The 11,318-nt window shown below is 37.8% G+C and overlaps 1 protein-coding gene across 6 annotated transcripts in view; it reads right to left on the reverse strand.

The window, feature by feature from the left end:
* The window catches only part of dtnbb (dystrobrevin, beta b), a 66,791-nt gene extending 56,515 nt beyond the window's left edge, over nucleotides 1-10,276 (reverse strand). For 4 of the 6 annotated variants that reach the window (XM_052153721.1, XM_052153724.1, XM_052153719.1 and 1 more), the window contains exons 1-6: nucleotides 10,034-10,276; nucleotides 7,970-8,045; nucleotides 5,835-5,902; nucleotides 4,790-4,870; nucleotides 2,205-2,418; nucleotides 96-181 (exon numbers count right to left, since the gene is read on the reverse strand). In XM_052153721.1, coding sequence (XP_052009681.1) covers nucleotides 96-181; nucleotides 2,205-2,418; nucleotides 4,790-4,870; nucleotides 5,835-5,902; nucleotides 7,970-8,031 — 511 coding nt within the window. In that variant the 5' untranslated portion in view covers nucleotides 8,032-8,045; nucleotides 10,034-10,276. Of the gene's footprint in view, nucleotides 1-95; nucleotides 182-2,204; nucleotides 2,419-4,789; nucleotides 4,871-5,834; nucleotides 5,903-7,969; nucleotides 8,061-10,033 lie in introns of all 6 variants that reach the window. The other 2 variants (XM_052153723.1, XM_052153720.1) reach the window with 2 other exon arrangements.
* Between the last annotated feature and the right edge of the window lie 1,042 nt (nucleotides 10,277-11,318).

The raw sequence follows: 11,318 nt of genomic DNA on the forward strand, positions 1-11,318 counted from the left end.
AAGTAGTCCGTTTAATGTATCAGTTTGCCAGACAAGGTCCAATTTTTCCCTATAAAGTCACTTTGTACTGGTTATTCAACAAGTGTAATACTCACAACGTAATTTGTCCAGTATTTTACCACCGCACATGGTAGCTAGCATGGCCTTCATAGCAAACACTGTTAGTTTCCCGTGGCCTTCACTGAAACACAAACAACAAATAATCTGAAATGATTTAAATTTTAACCAGAAGCCTTCAGGACATTTAACTTTCATTGAAAGTTTGCACAGCTTTAGTTTTGGAATTATGTAAGCAAACAGAACGTGTTTGACAAAGAATCAGTTCAGAGTGTTATGGGAACCAAATTAATTTGATAAAAGGGACTGAGTGAATATTGATTAGATTAGAAAAAGTATGTTCACTAAAAACATCCTACAATGGTGAAACTCCTTGGCACTTATTTTTATTATGCAGAAATTGCAGTAGGGTAACATTTGTACATAGTCACCACTTTATATAATATTAATGGAAGGCACACTCAAGATTTACTGTAAGCATTTCAGTTTTATAACAAAATTCATCAAATTTAATAAAGTAACCTTTAATAAAATAAAATAAATATATATAGTTTGTTAAACATTACACAATTCAATATGATTTACAAAATTGAAATGTGCTAAATTCTTTTTTGAGTGCAGGATGTTTCTTTAAGGTTGGAGGATGTAGTTTTGTCTTTGTTAAAATATCTTCTTCTGTCCCAGTTTAATGTGCAGAGACTAGTAGTCGACCAAAACTGTTTTTTCCATGCAATACAGATAAGTAGAGATCTGTGTGGCTGATTGCTGATCTATGAAATTGGATTATAGCAATTGAGACATTTACAATTTAAAGGGATAGTTCATCCAAAAATGAAATTTCTCTCATCAGTTACTCACCCTCATATCATCCAAGATGTGAATGACTGTCTTTCTCATGCAGAACACAAAATGGATGTGTATGACTTTCTTTAATTTGCTGAACTTAAATGAATATTTTTAGAAGAATTTCTCAGCTCTTATGGTCCATACAATGCAAGTGAATGGGTGCCAAAATTTTGAAGCCCTAAAAATCACATAAATCAGCATAAAAATAATCCATTAGTCTCTAGTGGCTAAATAAATACCTTCAGAAGTGATATGATAGGTGTGGGTGATCAGACTTTCACATTCTTCGTTTGTTTTTGGTGATTCGCATTCTGTATGCATATCACCCCCTACTGGGCAGGGAGAACAATTTCTAAGACTTAAATATTGATCTGTTTCTCACCCACACCTATCATATCACTTCTGAAGGTATTTATTTAGCCACTAGAGACTAATGTATTACTTTTATGCTGATTTGTGTGATTTTTAGGGCTTCAAAATTTTGGCACCCATTCACTTGCATTGTATGGACCATAAGAGCTGAGAAATGCTTCTAAAAATCTTCATTTAAGTTCAGCAAATGAAGAAAGTCATACACATCTGGGATGGCATAAAGGTTAATGATCAGATCATTTTAATTTTTGGCTGAACTATTCCTTAAAGTAAACTAAATATTTTGCATATTTACTCAAAAGTACAAATATTTGAAAAGATACATTTTCTACTGACAAAGCTGTCTGTAGATTTTGGAATTGATTCAAGAGCTAGACTTTTGTTAATCGGTGAAGCATGTACAGTTATCAGCCGATACTATAATCAAATAATGAAATCAACCGATATATCCATCTTTCACTAGCGGAGATGATTAGAAGTACACCATTCGTAGGTTGACTTCCTAAAGAGTGTAAACATTGTGTTTGAAACTTAAGGCAGGCTAGCTCCCTCATATTCAAATTCAAGGTTAATCTTTGTACTGTTACTGGTTGGATAAACACATTTGGTGCTCAAACTGAAAGAGCAAGAGCCACAGAGCTGCAGTGTTCAGACTTTTAGGGGAAATCAGCCTACAAATAGCTTGCTTACAGCTGTCTCTGTATTTCAGCTGGGTAAGAGAAAATACATTAACAAAAATTATCATTACAATACTCATAATGTTACTCTTACTGTGCTTTTGAAAGCTTATTAAGTGGACAGTGGAGACTGTATTTCTTTCAAACGCTCACTCACAGGGCATATGACTCACAGTCCATCAGGTTTGCAGGGACATCCGGCCACAAGGGACCCCCTGAGAGAAAAACAAATCTCCCTCGCTAACAACACACCTGTCATAAGTGGCCACGATGAAGTTTAGCAGCAGGCCGATGGACTGCTCCACATTTATCTGGTGAGTAGTGGGCAGCCGCTTGTTGAGTTGGTAGAAGATGGAGGACAAAATGGTCTCCAGGCGTGACACATTTATCTCTGCGTTGTGGTCTAACGTGCTCAGCCCATTGTCACGGAAGGCTTCAATCATGTTCCACACGTCCACCAGGTGAACTACAATAGAAATGTTTAAGAGAAGTGACAGCAGGAAAAGATATTGGGCCTCATTCACTAAGCATGAAAATTTAATAATAAATATAATACATTTTCACGCAAAAGTTATGATTCATAAATAAGTTTGCACTTACATTTTTGTTACATTTTAGTACTCTAATTTGGAATGTGTTAAGGAAAAATGCATTTTTGTATATATTATAATTAGAAATCGAATAACTAAGTGATTCAACCACAGATGAAGGACTGATAGCTTCAGCTGAGGTATATACCATCGGTTAACAACTTTGGAGCTTAGGGTATTGCCTGTCTTTAAAGGTTTATCAGTTATTTGAATAATCAATTCCCCCATGGAAAAAAAATGTATGGGATTTTTACTTCCGGAACCATACTGTTGCATTCTATAGTTGCATGCACAGATGGATAATGTAGGGTGGCCAGACGTCCTGCTTTTCCCGGGACAGTCCTGCATTTAAGCACTTTTTCTAGAGTCCCGACTTACTCTGAAAAAAACATGTTTTGTCCCGTATTTCCACTCACCTAAAATGTATCTATCACCTATGCTGCTTTCTCAGTCACATGAGTATTCTAATCACATGTAGCCAAGGATACGGGTTGTAAAACCAATTAAATCACACCGTGTTATTTGAAGTTCATGATTGGATTACAATCCCCTCTCAATAGATGTACAGTTACTGAACTGATTGAAGAGTCAGTTTGAAAGAGCACACAGATGAAATTGTCAGATGAAAAATGTCAAGGAAGTGTGCATGTACATTTAATGAGGATCTTCAAAAAGAGTTCACATTTCTAAAAAAGGAGTCACAGACAGAGCCAAGTAAAGTGAGGTGTGTGATTTGTGGAGCTCGCTTTTCCATTGCCCATGGAGGCCACACCGACATCGCGCAGCATGTTCATACAAAAAAGCATGTGGATGCTGCTAAAAGTAAGTGTGCCACATCAAGTGTTAGCAATTTTTTTGTGAAGCAAAGTTCAGAATCTGACAAGGTGCACGCAACTGAAGGACTTTTTGCTTATCATTCTGTTGTGCACGGCAATAGTTTTGCACATTCATGACCTGAGAAAAGTCTTGCAGGCCAGGCTGGAGGAATTATTCATACCCTCTGATATTAAAAAGCAGTTGGATGCCCTGGTTGAATCTGGTGATATGCGAAACATGGATGATTTATTTTGTGCAGTGAGAAACTTTTATTCAGCATCGATGGATTACCTCCAAAATTGGAGCCCCTCATTGGAGAACACAGAAAAACTTGAGTGGGCCCTACTGAGAGACATCCCAGAGTGGAAAGACATTCAGAGCAGCCTCAAACACTTCTACTCCTGAATCCCCGCTCTCAGTTTGATTGACGAAACCACGATCTTTAATGAGTGGGCTTGCGCAAAAAACATTGTCACTCATCGCATCACTGAGTGGAACATGAACATGATGGCCGTGTCTGAGAGATGGACAGACATTTTTTGTGAGCTGGAGAACAAGACCATCAACTTTGGAGTCTTAGCCAAGGTCGTGGAGTTTGTTTTATGCCTGCCTAGGACAGCTGCATCTGTGGACCGTGTGTTCTCATTAATGAATGCAGCATGGGCACTGGATAAATCTCGAGTCATGAAGACAATACCTTTCGTACAACTTAATTTTGGACTGGACTGCTCTGCATTTTACGATAAACTCTTGAAAGACAAGCGCACACTGAGAAAAATTGCTGCCAGCGAAAAGTACAAGATGACAACAGTTACAGATGCAGATGCACCCTCTACTTCACATTGATCTGCGCCTAGCTAAGAATACGTCAATTACATTTTTGCTGGGAGAGTGCTGTCCTGTTTTCCACAAGCAGGAATCTGGTCACCCTGGGCTTGAGAAGTCTAAATCACAGTCACGTACTGTATAAAAAGTGTATATGTGCTTCAACTGGTTTTGAGAATTGCACATTTGGACTTTCATAGAAGAATTTGCTGCGGCCTTATATGGGCGTGTATTATGCTAATTACTAACTGTGGACATGCATTTCCTCATTTAGAATAATCTAGATTTGTCAATGTTACAATGAGGGTAAGAACACAATTATGTGTATTTGTGTCTGTTGTAAATGCTGTGGGAACCTTTTCTGTGCATTTAAGTAAAAAAAATTGATGCAATTATTAGTGAATAAAAGTGAAACCCATTGAGAACTCAGGTGAGTAAGCATGGACATGTTTAGGAAGTTAGAACTGTTTTTCATGCATTAAAATAAAGCTGACAAACATTCTCGTGATACCACACAGTAACTAAAACAAATACACATACAGTGGCATTTGAGGAAATTGAATATCTAAGTAAAGATACCATTTAAAATAAAAAAGCAGTACTTACGGTTGCACCTTTTTTGAACAAACCGTAGCTTGCAAGCCGTCCTATATGTTGAAAGACGAATCACATCAAAGTTTTGTGCCCCTGGTGAAAATAACATGCATCAGTTATTTTTGTCACTTTTAAGTTGCCAAGACCCTTAAAGGGGTGTAATCAATGGACCACGACAGGGGTCGGCACTCTTTTTGACATGGAGTGCCATTTTTTATTTTCCTGGTCAATGGCTGTGCCAACGCCACAAAACATGCAAAAGTATGCAATTTTCCGAACTATGAGTCCACTTGTGAAAATGTTTCTATTTTGCATTTTTGTAATTGAATCGTTTATTTTTCATTACAAATGATATTATCAGCATAAATGTTTGAGTGAAAATGTTGCGCAAGTCCTGATGATTATGATATCAGGGGCGTGTTTACAATTTCTGAGGCCCCAAGCAACCGACCACACTATTAAAAGCACACTATTAAACAAGAGTGCTGCCGGCTCGTGATGCACTAATGGCTTGCACGCGCGGCATGAGTCTGTTGGGTATACTGCAGTCTCGTCACATTTTAACTTTTTGTTTAGCCTCCCATTCAGCTGATGAAAACACGCTTTGTGATCAAGAGGAAGGACTACATCAAGATGTAGACTGGAATGCAGATGCAGAATTTATATAAATAAAATAGTCTACTCCTCTCTCGCCATTGCTGGCGTGCCAGTGATTACCCCTCCATGTGCCACTGCTGGCATGCGTGCCATAGGTTGCCGACCCCTGGACTACGACATGGGCAAACATACTTTCACACCCTTTATGAACCTCAAAGGCAGCAACAATATATAATGTTCATCATTCTTTGAAGGATTCATATTTGTTTTACATGGACCATCAACTTGATTCTGGCATTTGCTCAAAATTAGTTTTGTTTTCCATCGATACTCTGCCAGTGTTTTGCCCTGTGGCAGTGTGTAGGGTGAACAGGATTTGACAAGGCCTCTGTTTATGTGTGTGTGCAATGTATTGTGCAGGAAATGTTTAAGGCTGTTGATAACTCTAAAAGCAACTCACTCATCTCCATGAAGAGCTGTCTCTTCTCCACCATGGACTTGCTGCTTTTACTTCCCTCCTCAATCATTCTACACAACACAAAAGGTCCATTTAATTCCACAGCTTAACCAAGGCCTGTAAAAGCTGCGTTATGAGGCTGCAACTTACACTAACAACAAAAAAATCAAAAGCAAGCATTTCAATATGTATGGCAGCAAATCTGTGAAAATATTTTAAAATAAAATAAGCTGCGATGCAGCTACTCAAAGGGTTTCAAATATCAGGATTTTGTTGTTATTTAGTTAATGTTTAATTTCATGATTTCCTTAAACAATAAGGTACGAGAGGCCGTGCTATAGTGTAAATATAGGCACGACCTGGAGCAAACAATATATTCAGAATATGGAACAGCCTCTCGTACCTTATTGCTTAAGTAAATCAAATGGCAGAAAAGTGCCTTATTGCTTTTATAAAAAGAAGTTGCCACATAATAAAAAATTAAGGCAATGAATTTGAATTAAAATGCAATATTTCTAAGTTAAATCATTAAATGCCATTTTTCCATTAGAAGATATAGTTCCTGACAGTAAATAGAACGTTGCTATGCAACAAAAATATAAATCAGCAATGGGTGCTGCGCATTGATACAAATTAGAGGTAGACTGATTTAACGGTTTTACAGATTAATTGGTGCAGACAGGCAAAAATCAAAGCGGATAGTTTTTTTAATTCCTCCATGTTCCTCTATACTACATGATTCTACAATTCTACAGTCTTTCGTCATTGAAAATATCCATCCATATTTTCATTCTCACTTCAATGCAAATTTGGTTATTTTGGTTAGATAAATGAAGTTTTATAAATTAAAGTGAGGGCATGAAAAAAATTGTGAATATAGGAAACGTCATACATTATGTCACCAACTTGTTAACTTGTGAGTAATAATAATAATAATAATTTAAAAACAAATCTGGCTTATAAAAAGGCTTAACTTGGTAACTACTTCAATATACAGCATTGTAATAGAGCCACGTCTCCGTAATTTCAAAATAAGAGTCACCGAAATAAGTAAGTGTATTTCAGTGTTGTTCATATATGTTCATATTTTCTGGTTATTTTGGGGATTTTGTTTGGACAATAAAGCAAATCTAAGATTTTATTCATTATTTACTTTCATAGTCTCTACTGTAGTCTGTTCACATCATAGTAAAGACTAAGAATTATGATTTATTTATGATCTATAAATCAATTTTAAAAACGATTAGCCTATTAATCAGTTCTCTGTTTTTTCCACCACCTTAGTTTTCGTATCGGCAAAATCCACTAATACATTTTAGAACAATCAGAATATATTTTATGTTTAATGAACAGTTATGAGGAAACACGTCAACGCAAAAATAGAAACCAAGCAGTCAACAGAATGGCATGTCTCTCATTGTGGTTGTGGCTGGTTAGGACAAAAACTCTGATTAACATGGAAGAGATATCTTTAATCACATCACGCTCTATTTAATGGAGTCTATTATGTAGCTTATGGTTAGGACATGGTTTAAGTTCACTGAATTTTGGCCAATACCATATTCTGTACAGCATTTTCAAACTTGGTGCTTCAAGATGCATTGCACCAGGTATGAAGTCAGAACACCACTGGTTCTCGCGTGTCTTGTAACCAATTGTGACGCGCTAAGTTTGAAAATACTGAAGCAAAAAAGCAAGATTTTCAGAGAAAAGGGACTTACTTTTCTGTCTATTCCTCTAGCTATTGTATGGGTTCAGAAGACTTGGAATAAAGCTTATGTGTTATATGACAGCCCATAATCACTGTCTGCTCTCATTGTATTAAATACAAACAACCTGAACATTTATCAAAATATTTTGTTTCGAGATCTACATAAAAAAATGTTGATATGGGTTTGGAACGACATGATGATGACATAATTTTCATTTTGGGGTGAACTATTCCTTTAAAACTATGAAAATCCAAAATCAATCAATCTATCTATCTATCTCTTTCATGTTCTTCTCATTCAGTGTTGATTCTACATTCCTTTGATTAATGGACATTGAGCACTCTCTTAAAAATCCTGACTCATAGCTTTTGCAAATGGTACATATCTTAATTCTACAGGTTAACTCTCGAACACTCTATTACTCACCTTTCAGGTTGTCTGGGACTCAGATAAGGTGATGCAAAACCAGGAAGCTCCTGCACAGACATTCAGATGTTGACATCTGTGGAAACACCCCCTCCCCCAAGTCACAGACATAAAAACAAATAAACCAATTCTGCTTTCCTGAATCACAAAAGGGCATTTGAGTTCTCTTGCTGCACACAAGGGCTGATTATGTATGGCAATAGAGTCTTCAAAGGCCGCATCCTGCGAGTTAATGGTACAAGAGCTGTTATGGAGCCACTTAAACCATGTGTGTCAATTTAAATAAGTTACTCAGAGGTCCTTAGATGACAAAAATATCTGCTTAAAAAACTGCCATAATAATATTATTTCCCACTTTTAATTACTTAATATTTTTAAATCAACATCAGTACTGATCATAGTTACCAAATATTCATTCATTTTCAGGATTTTTAACCCTTTAAATGCCAGTTTGTATAATAATGCCACTGTTGTTGTTTTTTACACACACACACACACACACACACACACACAAAGACAAAGATCCCCCATTTAGCGTTAACAGACTGTAGGGGCAAGTGCTGTTAGTGAGCACCTATGAAGGCCGGAAACAGTACACGAGGGGGTGGGTGGCCCGACCGCTTTTGTCTCCCCAGTGACAATGTTTTACACACCGCAGCAGGTACTCATTTTAGGCTGAGTCGATCTAGGGGAGGCCAGGGACCGGTTCAGATAATCGTCACTGGTGTTGGCCATGAGCAGGAATCGAACTCGGGTCGCCAGGTTCGTAGCGCAGCACGCTAACCGCTACACTACCGCACTACCACTACACTAACACGCACGCACACGCACGCACACACACACACACACACACACACAATTTTAGCAATAAATAATTTATTAAATTGGCCTGCAGTGCTCTATAATACAGCAAACAGAGAACAGGAAAATAGCATGTATTTGCTCCATAGGCTAAACATGAGGATAAATGGCGACATCTGGTGGAAAATATTAAAGGTTTACATTTTGAAGCCAGGGCTCTGGAATGAAAGCATAATATCATAGAATTCATGATTTTATGCTTTAATGGTACTGGGATCAAATATTGCAGTTTTAATGGTTTCAATGGGGACAATTTTGTCCTTTAAGGTCCTGAGTGTAACTATTTTGTGTACACAGTGTATTGTAGATTTATTATAGGAACTGAGGATGAAATATTAAAATTACCCCAAAAATGCATACCTTTGGGATTAACACAGCCAAAACTATTGAAAAATGAAAAAGACATAAATGTCCCGAAGGCTCATGGTTTAAAAGTGACAGAGAATTCATCATATAGGCAACGAGTGAAGCATTCTGAACAGAATGACTGTGTAAATCTTGGTTAATACTGGATATTATGCGATGCGTTTGAAGTTGTGAGTAAAAGCAATGTGCACAATTACAATTACTGTTATTGTGTCGCTGTAGTTGTTACATCATGAACATAAAGCATTACATCAGCTATCAACTCACATTTAATCAGTGTACTATCCATCATTCCAGCATCTCCACATCACATCATTCGCCTGAGCCAATGAATACACTCTAGTGTTGAGCTAACGGACCAGTCGAAAGCATTATGTCATTCCTGCTGACGTTAAAACTTCTGGCTTCAAATCATTCCTCTCGTTTTGGTAGTGTTATCGCATCTTTCCTTGTTACTATGGAGTGCTCTATGAATATAGGCCCACTGTAAATGACAGAAGTAACACCGCACCTTTACATTACGACAGCGCGCGCACTGACGTGACTCAACGTGAGAATTGTACACTACAATCAAGAAACACCGTGAAAACAACTGCATCATTAAAATAATAGGGAATGAAGACACAGCATCTACATGATAACGGATAGGCATCATAGTCATTAAGCACACGGCCATGCTATCTTAATTTAAGTCCCTATGCGCCTTTATATTAAATAAATGTGATGATATACGGTGCCTAAACACAGCTAGATCAATAAGATGATATTCTAGGGATGTGTTTGGTTGTGAGTCGCTCCCGTGTTTGTAGTTGAATCTGAATGTAAAAGCATCATTACCAGCAGGAGGAGATCACGCAGGTCGCGCGATCATTATCAGCATCTGATGAGAGCGATCAACGGTCTCGCGATTCCTGGCGTATCAACAGCATCTTCATCGTCATACCTCTTTCGTTTGGCTATTTTTAAAATACTGACCGAATATTACCGACACAATTATCCGTAATTTGGTATCCTGCGTTTCCCCATCGTCACATTTGATCCGTGGTTACCGTTCCGTTTGATTCGGTCTCAGGAACTGCAGTCGCCCACTGCGCGAGCGCTTCTCTGAGCATCATCTAACAGCAGAGGACAGCAGAGCACTCTTGCCTTTCCCATTACAAGTGAGCATCACTATAAGTCGTTATGCAGTTATCGTCACACAATTAGTTTTAATGCAGTGCATTCTCATATAAAGTGAGTAGCTGCAGCTGAAGTCATAAGTTTACATACACTTAGTCATTAGAAGTCTTAAGTCATTAAAACTCATTTATTTAAACCACTCCACAAATTTAATATTAGCAATCTATAGTTTTGGCAAGTCGTTTAGGACATCAACTTTGTGCATGAAACAAGTATTTTTTCCAGCAATTGTTTACAGATAGATCGTTTCACTTTTTACTGACTATATCATCAGACTATATCAGTGGGTCAGAGGTTTACATAAGTTAACTGTGCTTTTAAGCAGCTTGGAAAATTCCAGAAAATTATGTCAAGCCTTTAGACAATTAGCTTCTGATAGGAGGTGTACAGAATTGGAGGTGTACCTGTGAATGTATTTTAAGGCCTACCTTCAAACTTGCTTGACATCATGACGTGGAGCTAAAGCACAGAACTGGTAAGCAGAAGATTGTTGGTTCAATCCCCATAGCCACCACTACTAACTCCAGGTTGCTCCGGGTGTATTGTCTCTGTAATAAGTGTCGCTTTGTATAAAAGCATCTACCAAATGCATAAATGTAAATGAAAATCAAAAGAAATCAGCCAAGACCTCAGAAAAACCAATTGTGAACCTCCACAAGACTGGTTCATACTTGGGAGAAATTTCAAAAGGCCTGAAGGTACCACGTTCATCTGTACAAACAGATAACAAAAGTAAAACAGTCAGTATTTGCATTAACATGCATAACACCAGCTGCATTAAGTATTGCAGTGCATCTCCTCCACATGGACTGCACCAGATTTGCCAGTTCCTGCTGTGAGATGTTACCCGACTCTTCCACCAATGCACTTGCAAGTTAATTTCTGGGGGGAATGGCCCTAGCCCTCACCATCCAATCCAACAGGTCCCAGATGTGCTCAATGG

Source organism: Xyrauchen texanus, chromosome 22 (genome assembly GCF_025860055.1).
Source record: "Xyrauchen texanus isolate HMW12.3.18 chromosome 22, RBS_HiC_50CHRs, whole genome shotgun sequence".
NCBI lineage: Eukaryota > Metazoa > Chordata > Actinopteri > Cypriniformes > Catostomidae > Xyrauchen > Xyrauchen texanus.